Source organism: Heptranchias perlo, chromosome 10 (assembly GCF_035084215.1).
Source record: "Heptranchias perlo isolate sHepPer1 chromosome 10, sHepPer1.hap1, whole genome shotgun sequence".
NCBI lineage: Eukaryota > Metazoa > Chordata > Chondrichthyes > Hexanchiformes > Hexanchidae > Heptranchias > Heptranchias perlo.
The window spans coordinates 70846502-70867223 of record NC_090334.1 but is presented as its reverse complement, the minus strand read 5'-3'; the positions used below and the strand labels follow the sequence as shown (position 1 = coordinate 70867223).

At 43.1% G+C, this 20722-nt stretch overlaps 1 protein-coding gene across 2 annotated transcripts in view; it reads left to right on the top strand.

The window, feature by feature from the left end:
- Positions 1-321: 321 nt before the first annotated feature.
- ylpm1 (YLP motif containing 1) overlaps positions 322-20722 on the top strand; it is a 103974-nt gene continuing 83573 nt past the window's right edge. For both annotated transcript variants that reach the window (XM_067991995.1, XM_067991994.1), the window contains exons 1-2: positions 322-932; positions 20220-20300. In XM_067991995.1, coding sequence (XP_067848096.1) covers positions 495-932; positions 20220-20300 — 519 coding nt within the window. In that variant the 5' untranslated portion in view covers positions 322-494. The remainder of the gene's footprint in view (positions 933-20219; positions 20301-20722) is intronic.

Sequence of the window (20722 nt, the reverse complement as noted above, 5' to 3'; positions counted from 1 at the left end):
TTTAATTCCTGGAGACTGCAGGGCAATCCTGGAGGGTTGGCAACCCCAGGGCTGCGCCAGCCGATGTAACTGTACTCCATAGGCGGGGGTGGTGGGGGGGAAGGTGCAGAAATCATTCACGTTGAGACACAATCCTCCACACAGTTCTTTCAAAAGTCGTTACGAAAGCCCATTTGACCCCCTATATCGTAAAACGAAAAGGGAATGAACTCCAGCGTGCCTTGTTTTTGCGACACCAAATCAAGCGCGCTGCGTGTGTAATACGAACGTTACGTGACGCGATGACGCACGGGCGTCAGTTTTTTTGATTCTTCGTGTAATGGCGCCGGTCAGCGAAGAGTGAGGGAGAGTCTGAAATATTGACTGCTAATTGTGGATATTTAGGCTCCAATTCGACAGGGCAGCCTGTCAGAATTGTAATAATATCCGTCATATTTCACGCCCATCGAGTTATTTTCGTAGGTTGAAATTGTTTCGATAAAGATTAAGATCCGATGTATCCGTCATGGGGTCGGTATGGTGGGGGAGGGGCGCATCTTCCATATTATGGCGGTGCCGCTCAGCCGCCGCTGCCTCCCGGGCCCCGTGTGCCGGCCCCAAGTGTGGTGGTCGGCGCCACCCTTAGCCCCACCACCGTACCCCCGCCAGTCCCCAGTGCCGGCTTAGCATCTAACTTCCAGACCCTGAGGCAGCAGCACCTGCAGCAGATGCAGCAGCTGCAACAAATGCACCAGCAGCAGATGCAGTCAGTCCTGCAGCATCCTGCCCATCAACACCAACCACCACCGTCAATACCACCACCACCATTACCGCCTCATCTTCAGCAACCTCCACCGCCTCAGATCTGGGACACCAGCAATACCCAGAGCCAACTCACTCAGAATAACCAACTCACTCAGCAACATCCAGATTTCTCCTCCGTGGCTTTACAGGTGAGGCGAAGGGAAAGAAAAATCAACTATTCCAGATATGTTGCTACTGTAAACACGTTAAAATACATGCACTAACAGAAGAAGGAAAGTATCTCGATAGATTACATAGGAACTGAAATTTAGAATATAGTTTACAAGAAGTAAACATCTATCTTTAATTTGATCTGTTTTTAAAAAGTGGGTAGTGGAGTTGTGTTGTGGAATGGACAGACCCTGGTCCGAATCTCAACCTTGGGCTGTGAGATCTTTTTGAACCCTTTTAAAAAAAAAAAGAACTTAAGATAAGTTGCCACAGTATTGTTCAGGCCTGAGGTACCACTAAGCAGAGGGGAAAAGACCTGATCAGTGAGATGGACAATCACTTGAAAGGGAACTGCACTTCACCACATTCTAACTAGCTGAGCACTAAGTGGTATTGCTGGAAATCATATAGTTATCTACTGATTAGTTGGAGTGCAAGGTTCTTTGCCCTGAGAAGTCGTGATGACAGAAAATTATAAATGAAACCAGTGTGCAGATTGATTTTACTTTTTCCCTCCTGTTTCCTTTCCAGCAGTTTTCCTGATGGAGAATATGTTGGAGACTTGTCAGGTTTCTGCCAGTCCTGCTTTTAAGACCATTTATTTGGAGGTACACAAGAGTGGCTTCAGATAACCAGCCTTTCCCTGTTTTGGGAGCAAGTCTGATCTCTGCTTGGTGTCGCTCCATGATGGCATCGTTGAGATTGGGAAGTGTGTGTGTGTGTGAGAGAGAGAGAGAGAGAGAGCAACCATAACCTGGCCTAATCTTTCATTTGATCATTCCAGATTCATTGAGTTTGGTGTCAGAAAACTTTGATTTTAGGAAGATGAGTGTGGTACTGTGCTATCTTAAAGAAAAAGTGTTGTAGTGGAAAACTAAGTTTTGTGTCTGCATGCCTGCCATCTAGAATTTGCTTTTAAAAAAATACTTGTGCCAATCCCAATGTGCGTCAAGTAATGTCAGTAAGGTATTGAGTGCGAGCATTGACAGCAAGGAATCAGCATCCTTTTTATTTCTGGATGCCGATCAGGGACATTTTTGCAATCCCTAACAAATTGCAGGATTAAGTAACAAAAGTTCTGATTGGTGTACAGGAACAGAAAGGATGCCAGTTACCCATTGTCAGTGCAGATGATTGCTGATTAAGCCTGTGGTTGATGGTTGAACATAAATCATCTTTTTTCGTTCTGAGTCTTGTGATGTTAATTGTGATTTCTCATATTTTAAAAAGTGGGAGACAGAATGTGTTGGGTGGGTAGGATATATATTCCTATTTTTCCATCTATAGGAAAAATCACTAAGCCTGATATGTATATCAGTGAAAAACCTTTTAGTTAGCTTGCATTGTGTCGAGACAGTAATTCCTACGTCGATATTCTACAAAGATATATTGATTGTACTGGCAAAGTTGTACATGTTTGGGTGAAATTGTGCAATGAGTCCATCTTTTGCTCTTCTCTCGCTGAGGAAAGTTACCCGGTCTTCAGTTAGTGTCACCCAATATTGGACTGATTGAAATTGGAAAGTGTGTGCGTACTTTTGGGCAGGAATCCATATTGAGCTGCAGTGCTGCCCTAAAGAGCTTCATTATTTATTTTGCTATTTCTGATGGTAGGCCATGAACAATCTGTTATAAACAAGGCAGGCCGATATTACCCTGCCTTGTTTGTTGGGACTGAGTTAGAGTGCTGCAGTACATTTCTGACCTATATAACCTTTGAGGTGTAAAGTACAGTAACTGGCATAATAAGATCTCTTGTCATGTCTGTCACAGCAGCTGACTTTGAGGGAGGCAGGGCTGAATTTTATGAGGAGATTGTCTAATTTAAATAATTTTTAAACAAAGCAGGTAAAATTGATTAGTTGCATGCTTTGTGTCAAGTCTGTTGGGCAAGTTGGGATCGCTGAAAGTAGAAGAGCTGTTGAAGCTGATTGCTTCTGCATTTAACATCGCAGTGTACTAAGTGAGCCAGACACATATCTGGGTGGGTTAAAAACTAGTGATACCGTGGGAAGGGAAAGAATATGTGAATATGATGTGCCATTTTAGAGTTTGTTCAGAAGGCTAATTATCGTGCCAGGATGCTTGTCTGTAATATAAAAGCAGACTTACAGGTTTGGGGAAATCCTTCTGTCGCAGTTGTTAAATTAGCATTCTATGGAGAACAAATAGGGCTGATAAACACCTCTTAACATATCACTTGCAAAGCTCGAAACTTCTATATACCCTGACAAGGACACAGGTATAATGAAGGTTCAGAGTGGCATATCACTCATTGAACATCCTCTATCTGCTATCCTCCTTTGTCTTGAAGTTTTCTTGTCTTTCCTAGCATTGTTTCAGCAGTCTTTCCTGCTTTGTAAAGTAATATCATTAGTTTCAACAAAAGTTCTGCATGAAGCACTTATTCCAGCACATTTAAAGAACTTTGGTATGCTATATAGAAATATATATATATATATATATATACACTCACAGAAATAGTGTACTGATGGCTGAGAAAGTTTATCCAGTGAACAAAAGGTTAAATACCGTAGATGCTGGAAATCTGAAATAAAAAAACAGAAAGTGCTGGAAACTGAGCAGGTTAGGCAGCATCTGTGGAGAAAGGAAAGTAGTAAACAATTTTACAACACCAAGTTATAGTCCAGCAATTTTATTTTAAATTCACAAGCTTTCGGAGGCTTCCTCCTTCCTCAGGTGAACGTCCCAACACCGTTCACCTGAGGAAGAAGGAAGCCTCCGAAAGCTTGTGACTTTAAAATAAAATTGCTGGACTATAACTTGGTGTTGTAAAATTGTTTACAATTGTCAACCCCAGTCCATCACCGGCATCTCCACATCAAAGGAAAGTAGGGTTAATGTTTCAGGTTTATGACAGTCGGTTCTGACAAATGGTCATAGAACTGAAATGTTAACCCTACCTTCCTTTCTCCACCGATGCAGCCTTATCTATTGAACAGTTGAGCTATACAGATGAAGAACGTCTCTGGTTCAATTTTAGTAAATGCTGAGATATCTGTTCTCAGTCAGAACGCTGGTGACAGGACAGTGCAATTGACTTCAGCGCCTGGGTACGGCAGGGGAAATCATCCATGCTTTCCACTCCTGATACCTATCTGGCGACTCCAGCTGGGAATGCACATCTGTGGACAGCAAATAAGGACATGTTCAGGCTTCATGTTTCAATAACCGGTGAAGCTCACGGGTGAATGATCTTTACTTGGATGAGATACCAGAAGGTTACTGCTACCTGTGGAATCATAACCTAACAAGGAGTCAATGCCTTCAGGAGATGAGAGACAATTGGTGTGAGAAAAAGAGCTCTCAAAAGTTTTGTTTTGACATTTTTTTTCAAAGATGTGAATTTTGTTGCCTGCCAAGAAGCCCATCAGGTTAGGTGTCTCATCCTGCTGGGTTGTTCCATGATGTCACTGGGAGCAGCCACGCATGCCGACCTGGGTTTATTGAAAACAATGGTGACCATGGCTTTGGACTAGCTTGAGAGACTGTGGAACTATCCAAATCCAAGAAACCATACCATAGACAGAATGTGCTCCATGTCCCACTAATAATATGTTTTCTCAGTGTTTTGACACCACAAAGTGGCCTAGGAGGAATGGAAGACAACAAAAACCATGTACTCTTAAAACTACCATATAGAACTCTAAACATAAGAGAATATCTGTTTCAGAACACTGAAAAAGGCTGAATGATGGTCACTGAGCAAGGAAGGGGAACAATTTAGGTGCAGATAGATAAGAGATTTTAGGAGGCTTTTGAAAGCAACAAGGAAGATAGCAAGGTGAAACAGTTTTGGGAGAGTATTCCGAAAGGCGGCGACACAGTGACTCAAAGGCTGACCTATGAGATGGAGTGAAGAGATCGAGGAACGAGCAGTAATCCAGCACGAGAGGAGCGGAGAGTGCTCTTTGGCTGTGGAAGATTGCTCAGAGGGTGCATAAAAAAATGCAGGGATTTGAAAACTAGGATCTTGAAGTTGATTTGCTGAGCATGGGGCGCCATTGGTGCTTGGAAAGGATGGGGTTGATGGGGTGTCTTAGAGAGTTCTGGATTAGTTGAAGCTTGTGAAGGCTGGAAATAGGAAGGCCAGCACGGAGAGTGCTGGACAAGTTAATCCTTGATCTGATGAAGGGGTGGAGTAGGGTTAAGGCAGTGGAGGGGAGATAGGGGTTCATGTGGGCAATGTTTGGAGGTCTTGGTGATGGACTGGATGTGTGGTTTAAAAAACTTTGCTTGTGGCTAAATAGGCCACTGAGGTTGCATATTGTTAGGTTTGCCTCAAGAGGACAGCCAAGCTGGTTGATAGAATCAATGCCAGATACTGTTTGGAGCCAGAAAAGGTGGCTTTGGCTTTGCTGCTGGAGAGCTTTGATTCATTGACAACTTAATGTCGGACCGTATGGCAACGGTCTTGGAGTCGATGGTGGTGTTGTCGGCTTACATTTGGAAGCTGACCCTGTGATTGTCAATAATGTTACTGAGTTATAACATGTAAATAATGAATATGAGATGAAGAAGTTGTGATGCCCACTGGTGACCTGATGAACCTCCACATAGGTTGGAAAATTGATTTTTTTTAAAAAGGCAACATTTTATACAAACACTATTAAACTGGACGGGTACTTTCCTTTAAATTTATTCCCTCTTTAAGAATGTTGCACACATGCACACAGAAGCATGTTTTGTGTCCATAGGCTGTAACATCGAGATATTTTTCATGTTAATGCCAAAGATCACTCATGCAAGTGAGCTCCCTCTGATCTGGAGTGTATTGGGAAAAGTTGTGGTGAGTTGAGCAGAAGCCCTTGTTACTGTTTTCGGCTAACTAGATAAATCATATTTCCGCGCACAATTTTATTGATTTTGGAAAGCAGGAGAATGAACATTTTTGCAGGCTGTGTCTTAGACCATAAATGGATGAAAACAATTTATTAATATTAATTAGGTAGGAAAATAGTGCAAAGAGCAGATTTGCAGTAATATACAGAACCTAGCTGTCCCCTGCCCACCCCCCCCCCCCCCCCCCCCTCCGGAACATGTAAAGTAACAAGTAGCAGCATCTTCTGTGACAAAACCCAATGTAAACTAAACCTGAAACTGGATCCCTAAGAGTAGCTTCACAATGGGGTTTTCCTGCCAACCTTCCACAGAGTTGCCTGCCTGCCCCTCTGATGGCTTCAGAAGGACTGCTGAATTTTGAGGCAAGCCTGTTCAAGATATATTTTCTAACTCTTGAAGTTCAACGAATGAACAAAAAAAACCAAATATGTATCTCTCCTCATTGCCAGACATCAACAGGATGACATAGATGATGGCTGGGCTTCCCAAAAACTGTCTCCAAGGTGATAACTCTGGAGTCAGCCCAATTTAAGACTGCATGTTAAAAGCTTACCAGAAATGTGCAAATGCACACAACCAAAAAGCCAGAATGGTCCACCACCCACCTAATAATTGCTGGAACAACCCAGCAGACACATAATTGTCAGCATCTGTGGTGAGTATAGAAATTCATGTTTTGACAATACAGTCCTTAATTACTCAAAAATTGAAAGATGCGGAAGTATTTTAATAGAATCAGAATGGGATGGGGGAAGATACAAGGAAATGACTGCTGGATGACCGTGAACCTTTTGAAAAGAAAAACAGGAGGTTGTTCAATAACTGAGATGCTCTTTACATCGGACACCAGAAAGAAAGAAATCAAAGGCTTTAGAGTAACAAAGAAGACAGTGGGAAGCAACCCAAAGAAGAGACGAGAAGATGGGTTGAAAGCCTGTAAATCAAAATAGGGACGGTATCTACTGACCGAAAAAGAGAAAGAAAGCAGGCCGATCCCAAGAGCGTAGATTTTATCACCAGTACTTCATTCTGACCTTAGTATCAGCCGTGGCTCAGTTGGTAGCGTTTGCGCCTCTGACTCAGAAGGTTGTGGGTTCAAGTCCCACTCCAGAGACTCGAGCACAAAATCCAGGCTGATACTCCAGTGCAGTACTGAAGAAGTGCTGCACTGTCGGAGGTGCCGTCTTTTGAATGAAACGTTAAACCGATGCCTTGTCTGTCCCCTCGGGTGGATAGGGACAAGAGCAGGGGAGTTATCCCTGATACCCTGGCCAACATTCATCCCTCAACCAACATCACTAAAACAGATTATCTGGTCATTATCGCATTGCTGTTTGTGGGAGCTTGCTGTGCGCAAATTGGCTGCCGCATTTTTCTACATTACAACAGTTGACTACACTTAAGAAGAAAAATTTAATTAATTGTAAAGCGCTTTAGGACGTCCTGAGGTGATGAAAGGCGCTATATAAGTGCAAGTCGTTATTTAATGTCAACTCATCTTCTCTCCCCTGGACGCCAATAGATGCATCCTGCATTGCAAGCACTTCCTGCTGTAGAATGAGAGGAAACTATAGTTAAGGTGTAAAGTTATTAAAATCATTGTTCAACCAGAAGGGAAGATAGATTATGAAAATAAATTAGCAAAAAATATAAAAACAGATAGCAAGAGTTTCTATAGTTATATAAAAAGAAAAAGGGTGGCTAAGGCAAACGTAGGTCACTTAGAGGATGAGACCGGGAAATTAATGGTGGGAAACATGGAGATGGCAAAAATGCTGAACAAATATTTTGTTTCAGTCTTTACGGTAGAGGACACTAAGAATATCCCAACACTGGACAAACAGGGGGCTCTGGGTGGGGGGGGGGGGAGGAGCTAAATACGATTAAAATCACTAAGGAATTGGCACTCAGTAAATTAATGGGACTCAAGGCGGATAAATCCCCTGGACCTGATGGCTTACATCCCAGGGTCTTGAGGGAAGTGGCAGTAGGGATTGTGGATGCTTTGGTAATAATTTTCCAAAATTCTCTGGACTCGGCAAAGGTCCCGGCAAATTGGAAAACTGCTAATGTAAAACCCTTATTTAAAAAGGGTAGTAGGCAGAAGGCTGGAAATTATAGACCAGTTAGCCTAACATCTGTGGTGGGTAAAATTTTGGAGTCTATTATTAAGTAGCGGAACATTTGGATAAACATAATTTAATAGAACAAAGTCAGCATGGCTTTATGAAGGGGAAGTCATGTCTGACAAATTTGCTTGAGTTCTTTGAGGACATAACGTACAGGGTGGATAAAGGGGAACCAGTGGACGTAGTGTATTTAGACTTCCAGAAGGCATTCGACAAGGTGCCACATAAAAGATTATTGCTCAAGATAAAGAATCACTGGATTGGGGGTAATATTCTGGCATGGGTGGAGGATTGGTTAACTAACAGGAAGCAGAGAGTTGGGATAAATGGTTCATTCTCGGACTGGCAACCAGTAGCCAATGGTGTTCCACAGGGGTCGGTGCTGGGTCCCCAACTCTTTACAATCTGTATTAACGATTTGGAGGAGGGGACCGAGCGTAACATATCAAAGTTTGCAGATGATACAAAGATGGGAGGGAAAGTAGAGAGTGAGGAGGACATAAAAAACCTGCAAGGGGATATAGACAGGCTGGGTGAGTGGGCGGAGATTTGGCAGATGCAATACAATATTGGAAAATGTGAGGTTATGCACTTTGGCAGGAAAAATCAGAGAGCAAGTTATTATATTAATGGCGAGAAACTGGAAAGTACTGCAGTACAAAGGGATCTGGGGGTCCAAGTGCAATAAAATCAAAAAGTTAGTTTGCAGGTGCAGCAGGTGATCAAGAAGGCCAACGAAATGTTGGCTTTTATTGCTAGGGGGATAGAATATAAAAACAGGGAGGTATTGCTGCAGTTATATAAGGTATTGGTGAGACCGCACCTGGAATACTGCATACAGTTTTGGTGTCCACACTTAAGGAAAGACATACTTGCTCTCGAGGCAGTACAAAGAAGGTTCACTCGGTTAATCCCGGGGATGAGGGGGTGGACATATGAGGAGAGGTTGAGTAGATTGGGACTCTACTCATTGGAGTTCAGAAGAATGAGAGGCGATCTTATTGAAACATATAAGATTGTGAAGGGGCTTGATCGGGTGGATGCGGTAAGGATGTTCCCAAGGATGGGTGAAACTAGAACTAGGGGGCATAATCTTAGAATAAGGGGCTGCTCTTTCAAAACTGAGATGAGGAGAAACTTCTTCACTCAGAGGGTAGTAGGTCTGTGGAATTTGCTGCCCCAGGAAGCTGTGGAAGCTACATCATTAAATAAATTTAAAACAGAAATCGACAGTTTCCTAGAAGTAAAGGGAATTAGGGGTTACGGGGAGCGGGCAGGAAATTGGACATGAATTTAGATTTGAGGTTAGGATCAGATCAGCCATGATCTTATTGAATGGCGTCCATGATGTGGAGATGCCGGTGATGGACTGGGGTTGACAATTGTAAACAATTTTACAACACCAAGTTATCGTCCAGCAATTTTATTTGAAATTCACAAGCTTTCGGAGGCTTCCTCCTTCCTCAGGTAAATGTGGAATTCCACATTCAGCTGAGGAAGGAGGAAGCCTCCGAAAGCTTGTGAATTTCAAATAAAATTGCTGGACTATAACTTGGTGTTGTAAAATTGTTTACAATTATTGAATGGCGGAGCAGGCTCGAGGGGCCGATTGGCTTACTCCTGCTCCTATTTCTTATGTTCTTAAGCTTGCAGAGTACCCAGGAGAAAGATAAGATGCTGTTTCTGGAGTTTGTGTTGAACTTTATTGGAATAGTGTGGAAGGCCAAGGACTGAGAAATCAGACTGAGGTGTCAGCCATGACTCAGTGGGTAGCACTCTCGCCTCTGAGTCAGAAGGTTGTGGGTACAAGTCCTGCTCCAGGAACTTGAGCACAAAATCGAGGCTGACACTCCAGTGCAATACTGAGGGAGTGTAGTACTGTCTGAGGTGCCGTCTTTCGGATGAGATGTTAAACTGAGGCCCTGTCTGCCCTCTCGATCCAATGGCATTATTTGAAGAGTAGGAGAATTCTTCCCGGTGTCCTGGCCATTATTTATCCCTCAACCAACACCTAAAAATAGATTACCTGGTCATTATCACATTGCTGTTTGGGGGACTTTTGTGTGCAAATTGGCTGCTGCGTTTCCTACATCACGACTTCAAAAGTACTTCATTCGCTGTAATGCGCTTTGGGATGTCCTGAGGTCATCAAAGGTGCTATGTAAATGGAAGTCTTTTTTTTCTTTTGTATAGGGGGATTGAAGTGGCAAGTCATAGCAAGCTTAGGATTGCACGTACGCATAGAAAAAGTGCGTTCAGGAAAGCGGCCATCACATCTGCACTTGTTTTCCCAATGTAGAGGAGACTGCAGCATGAGCAGGGAATACAGTATATACTAAATTAGAGGAAGTAAACTGCAGTTACACAAGGAGGGAGTGTTTGGGGCCTCTGATTGTGGAGTGCGAGGAGATGAATGGACAGATGTTGCATTCCCTGCGCTTGCATGGGAAGGTGCTGGGGATTTGCTGGAGGTGGTAGTGAAAGAGTGAACTGGGGTGTTGCGGTGGGGATAGATGTTTTTGGTGAGGTGTGGGATCATGTAGGTGATGGAAAGAGAAGGCCGGTGGCATGGAAACTAAGGACAAGGGGGATAAAGTTGTCCCCCTTGTCAACTCTGAACTCCCAAAAAGCCATTAAAACAAAAGCAAAATACTGCAGGTGCTGAAAATGCTGGAGATACTCAATAGATCAGGCTGCATCTGTGGAGAGAGAAACTGGAAGAAGTAAAGATTTAAGTTTTTAAGCAAATACAGAGCCAGGGGGAGGGGAGGAATGAACAAAAGGGAAGGTCTGTGAAAGGGTGTAGGGCAGGAGCAATTAAATGACAAAAGGGATGATGGCGCAAGGCAAAGGGGGTGGTAATGAGACAAGTAAAGGAATAAAAGATGAGTCGAGAGGAGCTGTAAATGGCAACAGCAGAACCATTGTCAGCACCTCCTATCCAAACAAATGGGAGCAGTGGTTATGATCTGAAGTTATTGAAATCAATGTTGAGTCCAGATGGTTGTAAAGTGCCTAATCAAAAGATGAGATGCTGTAACTCAAGCTTCATTGGAACAGTGTAGGAGGCTGAGGACAGAGCGCTCAGAGTGGGAATGGGACGGAAAATTAAAATGACAAGCACCGGAAGCGGACTGAACAGAGGTGTTCAGGAAAGCAATCACCCAATCTGTGTTTGGTCTCCCCAATGTAGAGGAGATCGCATCTTGAGCAGTGAAAACAGTATACTGAATTGAAAGAAATATCAGTAAATCGCTGTTTCACCTGGAAGGAGTGTTTGAGGCCCTGAATGATGGGAAGGGAGGAGGTGGAAGGGCAGGTGTTGTATCTCCTACTCTTGCACGGGAAGGTGCCTTGGGAAGGGGAGCGGGTGTTGGGGGTGATAGAAGAGTGGACCAGGGTGTCATAGAAAATAGGAGCAAGAGTCGGCCATTTGGCCCTTCGGGCCTGCTCCGCCATTCAAAATGATCATGGCTGATCGTCTAACTCAGTACCCTGTCCTGCTTTTTCCCCATAATCCCTTGATCCCTTCAGCATTAAGAAATATATCTATCTACTTCTTGAATACATCCAATGACTTGGCTTCCACAGCCTTCTGTGGTAGAGAATTCCACAGGTTCACCACCCTCTGAGTGAAGAAATTTCTCCTCATCTCTGTTCTAAATGGCATACCCCGTATCCTGAAACTGTGACCCCTGGTTCTGGACTCCCCAGCCATTGGGAACATCCTCCCTGCATCTAGTCTATCTAGTCCTGTTAGAATTTTATATGTTTCGATGAGATCACCTCTCTTTCTTCTAAACTCTAGTGAACATAGGCCTAGTTGACCCAATCTCTCCTCATATGTCAGTCCTGCCATGCCAGGAATCAGTCTGGTAAACCTCCGTTGCACTCCCTCCATGGCAAGGACATCCTTCCTCAGATAAGGAGACCAAAACTGCACACAATACTCCAGATGTGGTCTCACCAAGGCCTGGTATAACTGCAGTAAGACCTCCATGCTCCTGTACTCAAATCCTCTTGCAATGAAGGCCAACGTACCATTCGCTTTCCTAACTGCTTGCTGCACCTGAATGCTCGCTTTCAGCGACTGGTGTACAAGGACACCCAGGTCTCGCTGCACCTCCCCTTTTCCCAATCTATCACCATCCAGGTAATAATCTGTTTTTCTGTTTTTACAACTAAAGTGGATAACCTCAAATTTATCCAAGTTCCACTGCATCTGCCATGTCGCAGAGGGATCGGTCCCTTCGGAGTGCTGGGAGGGGAGGGAAAGATGTGGGGAAGAACCAATAGGGGCCCAAGCTAGGCCTGCCTTTTTGTGGGATATTTGGAACATTCTTTATTCCATTCCTACTCCGGTTCCCTCCCTGACCTCTTTTCTGGTAATTGATGACTGTATCGGTGCTGCCTCCTGCCCTTGCCCCGAACTGGAAAATTTCATCAACTTTGTATCCAATTTCCACCCCTCCCTCGCCTTCACATGGTCCATCTCCGACTCTTCCCTTCCTTGACTTCTCTATCATCATTTCCGAGGATAGGCTGTTCATCAATATCTACTATAAGCCCACCGACTCCCACAGCTACCTTGATTACACTTCCTCTCACCGTACTTCCAGTAAGGACTCTATTCCATTCTCCCAATTTCTCCATCTCATCTGTTCTGACGATGCCACCTTCCACACCAGTGCTTCCGATGTCTTTTTTCCTCGACCCCTCCACTGTGGTTGACAGGACCCTCGACCATGTCCATCCCATTTCCAGCACTTTGGCCCTCACCCATTCCCTTCCTTCCAGAACCACAATAGGGTCCCCCTTGTCCTCGCCTTCCAACCCACCAGCCTCCACATTCAATGGATCATCCTCCGCTAGTTCCGCCACCTCCAGCACGATGCCACCATCAAACACATCTTCCCCACCCCTTTCAGCATTCCGAAGGGACTGTTCCCTCCAACACCCTGGTCCACACTTCCAACATCCGCTCCCCTTCCTGTGCAAGTGCAGGAGATGTAACACCTGCCCTTTCACCTCCTCCCTTCCCACCATCCATGGTCCCAAACACTCCTGGATGAAACCGGACTCAACATTGATTTCAATAACTTCAGATCATAACCACTGCTCCCATTTTTTTCGGATACCAAGTACTGGTAATGGTCCTCCTGTTGCTATTTACAGCTCCTCTATTGTTTTTTGTCTCATTGCTACCCCCTTTGCCTTGCTCCATCATCCCTTTTGTTATTTAATCACTGCTGCCCTACACCCAATCACAGAACTTCCCTATTGTTCTTTCCTACCCTCCCCTTCCCCCCTTTAAACCTGGTTCTGTACTTGCTTAAAAACTGTTAAATCTTCACTTTCAGTACTGTTGAAAGGTCATCGACCTGAAATGTGAACTATGTTTCTCTCTACACAGATGCTGCCTGACCTGATCTGTATTTCCAGCATTTTCTGTTTTTATCCCATATACAAAATTATTGTCTTTAGATGCATTCATAAGCTTGAAAGTTTGAGTTTGGACAGCTACGGTAGACACAACCATGATCCAAATGCACACTAAGTATGGTAACTTACTCACTGAAATCTCACCTTTTAGACTGTATATGCCAATAATAGTCAACTATTCGTAAAGAGTAAGTTGACAATTGTTTGGTGTTTTATAAGCTGGTCAGACTCCATTGCTCACCTTTCTGTATCTATGTCCAGTGTGTGAGATGTAAATTCTCCACGTCAAAAAATCTCCCCTGATTCTGTGCTTCATAGATTTCCATAGTATGTGTCTGGCCCCATCTTATATTGCCAACGCACAGTCTATAGTGAGATGGTCAACCAAGTCCTGCTTGTTCCCTTAGTTTGTATGTAATGGGATTTCTTGAGATTGGGAAAACCGCACCTATAGAGCTTGGCTGAGTGTCTTGTGAAGTGGGTGCAATGCCATGATATCAGAGATTTGTTCCCAGTGGAGAGCAGAATTTGGGAAATATGGGTTGGATATTTGAAGGTGACATGGAGGTTGAGTGGTTATGGCCGGGAAGCACTAGGTGCCAATTGGATCTCGGGGATAACATTGAGGTGAGGGTTTGACCTGTCCTGTAAAGTCTGCACCATTTTTTGAACTGCAGAAAAGTCTCCAGTAACTCCTTAGGAATTGCTGATGATGATTCTTCACATCGCCACTAAATTTAAAATATCACTTGGAAAACAATTTGTAAGGTAAAATGATTACTAATCTATGCGATAGACTTGTGCACTTGTATCTCTCTGTTCTGTGGGAGATGTAAGTGTGGCAATGTGGAGGAAGCTTCAGTCTGGGTCAGTTGGAGTCTGCCCTCTTCTATTTCTGATAATCAAATGCAGATTATTTGTTACACTTGCAGTGATTACAGTTAATATTTCAGTGAGAGCATAAAATGCATTAACTAAATAGGCTGACCTGGCTGATGTCCTCCATGGTACTTACATTAGTTTAAAAAACACAGGAATTTGTCTTCTCAAATTCTACAGTATACAGATACCTGGAATTGATTACAAGACAATCACATCTTGGGGTTATGATGGTTCTCAACTGCTTGTTTTTCCGTGTGATTTATGGTGCCATCTGGAGCTCCTTGATTTATAATGCTGTCGTGTAATCACCATCGGTTATCCATTTTCTAAATAAAATACGCAGCTGAGTTTATAAATTGACAAAGCATTGAAAAAAAACCTGTAATACAGAATGTTGTGACTATGTATGTCTTCGGATCCTATGTTCCAGTTGATAGTAATACCTTTGTTAACTGATCGCGTGTTATGTTGGTACGACTATTGTTACTCAGCTGCCCCATTACCTAATGGCAAAATAACATAATTGTCGCTATCTGATTCAGATGCCATTTACGAATCACTTGAACTGTCCTTGACTTAATGTCATGCAAGAGCCTCACTTGGGCTATAGCTTTATGTGTGCAAGCGTAATCACAGCCTATTATTGGCAGTTTCACTACATCAATAAACATTTCTACACATTCAAAGCTAGATTTAAAAACTAACGTTTTTCATTAGCAGTGATAAACTATTTTGGGAAAACCATTTGTAGCCTTTGTCACCAGGTGACACAGTGCTTGTCTTTGCTTGGAATACAAGGATCAACATGAACTTTTTTTTGTTGTTTCAGCACTCTTAATTTTTATTTCTCCATACCTTTTTAACAAAATGCTGTTCCAGCGCAGTAACTTGTTCTCGCTGATGTTTGTAGAAAAGTGGGATCCCCTGTTTCCTGATAATTATTTATCCCTCAGCCAACATCACTGGTCATATATCTCATTGCTGTTTGTGAGACCTTGCTGTGTGCAAATTGGCTGACTCGTTTCCTACGTTACAACAGCGACTACACCTCAAAAAGTACTTTATTGGCTGTAAAGCGCTTTGGGACATCCTGAGGTTAGGAAATGCGTGCTATATAAATGCAAGTTCGTTCTTTCTTTATGGAATGCTGGCCGCTGAATCAAGTAGCATTCTTGAGGGTGTTAAATACATTCCTGATTTTGTGAAAAGCTCTTTGAATTTGCAAATATGGTATTCTATATATCTTGTATTTCAAAATAAAACTCCCTACGAAAGTTTATTCCCAATGTAGTTGAAAATATTTTAAAAGGAAGGGCACCCTATGATCATTGAGATCTTGTGAGCAGCAGTGAATCCCAAATCAGATGGTATGAATTGTTACTTATAGCAGCAGAATCAACTGCAGGATGCACAGGTGATGAAGTTGAATATATTGTGTCCAGAGGAGTCGGAGTTAAATAACTTGGCACAAGTGTTGAGACAAATTATTTAGTTAATAGAAGTATTTCACATAAGATTTTACAAGGAGATTTTTGGATAAAATTATGATTTCCTCTGGGTGCTTGCTTCCACAGAAGAACTTCAATATCCCCACACATGCTTTGTTACTAGGACTCCTTGTGGCCCAGATGTTTGAACATTTATCGGTGTTTTAGTGAATTGTAGATTTTTACCTGTGCTTCCCCACACATTGAATTCCTCACCTTGTTGCTGTTTGGTTAGAATGACTTTGACTGAGATTTAAGGGCAAGTCATCCGTTCTCTTGTGAAAGAGTAGTGTGTGTTTTGGGGACACCGAGAGAAGAAAAAAGGGGGAAGGCCTGAAAAGGAGTCTCACCTTAAATGTTTTTGGTATAGTTTACAACAAAATTACAAAGTGTATTATTAGCTCTTTTGAGAATTGCATAGAAACAAGGAGCAAGAGTAGGCCATTTGGCCCTTCGGGCCTGCTCCGCCATTCAAAATGATCATGGCTGATCGTCCAACTCAGTACCCTGTTCCAGCTTTTTCCCCATATCCCTTGATCCCTTCAGCATTAAGAAATATATCTATCTCCTTCTTGAATACATCTAATGACTTGGCCTCCACTGCCTTCTGTGGTAGAGAATTCCACAGGTTCACTACCCTCTGAGTGAAGAAATTTCTCCTCAGCTCGGTTCTAAATAGCATACCCCGTATCCTGAAATTGTGACCCCTGGTTCTGGACTCCCCAGCCATCGGGAACATCCTCCCTGCATCTGGTCTGTCTAGTCCTGTTAGAATTTTATATGTTTCGATGAGATCACCTCTCATTCTTCTAAACTCTAGTGAATATAGGCCTAGTCGACCCAATCTCTCCTCATACGTCAGTCCTGCCATGTCAGGAATCAGTCTGGTAAATCTTCGTTGCACTCCCTTCATGGCAAGGACATCCTTCCTCAGATAAGGAGACCAAAACTGCACACAATACTCCAGATGTGGTCTCACCAAGGCCCTGTACAACTGCAGTAAGACATCCCTGTTTGTGTGCTCAAATCCTCTTGCAATGAACGCCAACATACCATTCGCCTTCCTAACTGCTTGCTGCACCTGAATGCTCGCTTTCAGCAACTGGTGTACAAGGACACCCAGGTCTCGCTGCACCTCCCCTTTTCCCAATCTATCACCATTCAGATAATAATCTGTCTTTATGTTTTTACAACCAAAGTGGATAACCTCACATTTATCCACGTTATATTGCATCTGTCATGTTCTTGCCCACTCACCCAACTTGTCTAAATCAGATTGGAGCGTCTTTGCATCGTCTTCACAGCTCACATTGCACCCCAGCTTTGTGTCGTCTGCAAACTTGGAAATGTTACATTCCGTTCCCTCATCCAAATCATAGAAGTTTACAACATGGAAACGGGCCCTTCGGCCCAACATGTCCATGTCGCCCAATTTATACCACTAAGCTAGTCCCAATTGCCTGCACTTGGCCCATATCCCTCTATACCCATCTTACCCATGTAACTGTCCAAATGCTTTTTAAAAGACAAAATTGTACCCGCCTCTACTACTGCCTCTGGCAGCTCGTTCCAGACACTCACCACCCATTGAGTGAAATAATTGCCCCTCTGGACCCTTTTGTATCTCTCCCCTCTCACCTTAAATCTATGCCCCCTCGTTATAGACTCCCCTACCTTTGGGAAAAGATTTTGACTATCTACCTTATCTATGCCCCTCATTATTTTATAGACTTCTATAAGATCCCCCCGAAACCTCCTACTTTCCAGGGAAAAAAGTCTCAGCCTATCCAACCTCTCCCTATAAGTCAAACCATCAAGTCCCGGTAGCATCCTAGTAAATCTTTTCTGCACTCTTTCTAGTTTAATAATATCCTTTCTATAATAGGGTGACCAGAACTGTACACAGTATTCCAAGTGTGGCCTAACTAATGTCTTGTACAACTTCAACAAGACATCCCAACTCCTGTATTCAATGTTCTGACCAATGAAACCAAGCATGCTGAATGCCTTCTTCACCACCCTATCCACCTGTGACTCCACTTTCAAGGAGCTATGAACCTGTACTCCTAGATCTCTTTGTTCTATAACTCTCCCCAACGCCCTACCATTAACGGAGTAGGTCCTGGCCCGATTCGATCTACCAAAATGCATCACCTCACATTTATCTAAATTAAACTCCATCTGCCATTCATCGGCCCACTGGCCCAATTTATCAAGATCCCGTTGCAATCCTAGATAACCTTCTTCACTGCCGACAACGCCACCAATCTTGGTGTCACCTGCAAACTTACTAACCATGCCTCCTAAATTCTCATCCAAATCATTAATATAAATAACAAATAACAGCGGACCCAGCACCGATCCCTGAGGCACACTGCTGGTCACAGGCCTCCAGTTTGAAAAACAACCCTCTACAACCACCCTCTGTCTTCTGCCGTCAATCCAATTTTGTATCCAATTGGCTACCTCACATTGGATCCCGTGAGATTTAACCTTATGTAACAACCTACCATGCGGTACCTTGTCAAAGGCTTTGCTGAAGTCCATGTAGACCACGTCTACTGCACAGCCCTCATCTATCTTCTTGGTTACCCCTTCAAAAAACTCAATCAAATTTGTGAGACATGATTTTCCTCTCACAAAACCATGCTGATTGTTCCTAATCAGACCCTGCCTCTCCAAATGCCCGTAGATCCTGTCTCTCAGAATACCCTCTAACAACTTACCCACTACAGATGTCAGGCTCACCGGTCTGTAGTTCCCAGGCTTTTCCCTGCCGCCCTTCTTAAACAAAGGCACAACATTTGCTACCCTCCAATCTTCAGGCACCTCACCTGTAGCTGTCGATGATTCAAATATCTCTGCTAGGGGACCCGCAATTTCTTCCCTAACCTCCCATAACATCCTGGGATACATTTCATCAGGTCCCAGAGATTTATCTACCTTGATGCGCGTTAAGACTTCCAGCACCTCCCTCTCTGTAATATGTACACTCCTCAAGACATCGCTATTTATTTCCCCAAGTTCCCTAACATCCATGTCTTTCTCAACCGTAAATACGGATGCGAAATAGTCATTCAGGATCTCACCCATCTCTTGTGGTTCCGCACATAGATGACCTTGTTGATCCTTCAGAGGCCCTACTCTCTCCCTAGTTACTCTTTTGCCCTTTATGTATTTGTAGAAGCTCTTTGGATTCTCCTTTGCCTTATCATTGATGTATATTGTGAATAGCTGGGACCCAAGCACTGATCCCTGCGGTACCCCACTAGTCACTGCCTGCCACCTGGAAAAAGACCCGTTTATTCCTACTTTTTGCTTCCTGTCTGTCAACCAATTCTCAATCGATGCCAGTATATTCCCACCAATCCCATGTGGTTTAATTTTGCACACTAACCTCTTGTGTGAGACCTTATCAAAAGCCTTCTGAAAATCCAAGCACACCACATCCACTGGTTCTCCCCTATCTATTCTACTAGTTACCTCCTCAAAAAAACTCCAGTAGATTTGTAAAGCATGATTTCCCTTTCATAAACCCATGCTGACTTTGTCCAATCCTGTTAATGCCCTCCAAGTGTTCTGTTATCACATCCTTTATAATAGACTCTAGCATTTTCCCCACTACTGATGTTAGGCTAACTGGTCTGTAATTCCCTGTTTTTTCTCTCCCTTTTTTAAATAGTGGGGTTACATTTGCTTTTATAGCTTAAAAAGTTTCAGTACGTTGCAGGCAATTTGTGGGAAAAAAAATATTTTTTCATGGGATGTGAGTGATACTGGCAAGCCAGCATTTATTACCCATTCTTGAAGGCATTAACAGTCAACCACATAGTATGGAACTTGAATCTCATATAGGTTAGGCCAGGTAGAGGTGGTGGCAGATTCCCTTCCCTGAAGGACATTAGTGAACCAGTTGGGTTTTTACGACAATCAGTTAGCTTTTTCTAGCCCGCAAATTGCCAGATTTATTGAATTAAGTTTCACAACTTGCCATAGTGGGATTTTAACTCGCGTCCAGTACCATAACCGCTAGGCTACCGTACCCACATAGTAACGAGTACCCACATAGTAACGAGCAACCCACGGGATTAAAAGGGTATCTGCATTAAAATGTATTTATTTTTCTGGGCACCAAGACAAGTATTGATAAGCCCCAGTCATTCTGTGATATTCCTCTGATACATCTTGCATTATTTACAGTTCCCGCAAATGGAGGACATGTATACAATTCCCCTTATACTCTTAGTTTAAGATGTTCTTTGTCTTCCTAAAAGAATAGAGGTTATGGTTTAACTGTACTTGGACATTTAGTAATTCTTGGTTTTAAATTTTCCATCCCTATTTGAATGTACTCTGAGAAAATCTTTGCTCGTAATGCATAATCACTGACAGAATACATATTGAAGCTTCCTTAATAAAAAGGCCTACTGTATTAACATTTCTAGTTTTCCATGTATTTCAGCCAGCAGCAGTGAGCACTGTGACGGCATCTGGTGACAAAAAAGCTAACGATTTCTCTAAAGCAATAAATGGCTCCTATCAGGTAAGACATCCTGTTAGAAATGTGCATTCACTGTGTCGATGAACTGTGAGCATGTTTGTACTTGGAACTAGATATTGGAGAAGCTCCCCCAGTTTTCGACCCTACAATATTCTTATCCCGCTTAGTCAGAAGATACATTGTTTTATAACAGTGGGGTTGTTATGTGAATTATTTTTCAGCAAGGAGCTTGGGTAGGAGTTGGGCCACAGTTTTATTTTGAAAAGTTTGAAGCAGCAGTTATTAAAAAATTAATAGGATCACATTGTAAAGTTGGGAAGAGGAGGAAATGGGGCTGGTGTTTCAAGAATTTTATTTACAGTCAGCAGTACATCCAAGATTGTGGTTATAGTTTTATTTTCAGGCATCACATTGCAGAACTAGGAAGAGTGAGGAACGGGACTGGACGGTGCTGAATTGAAACA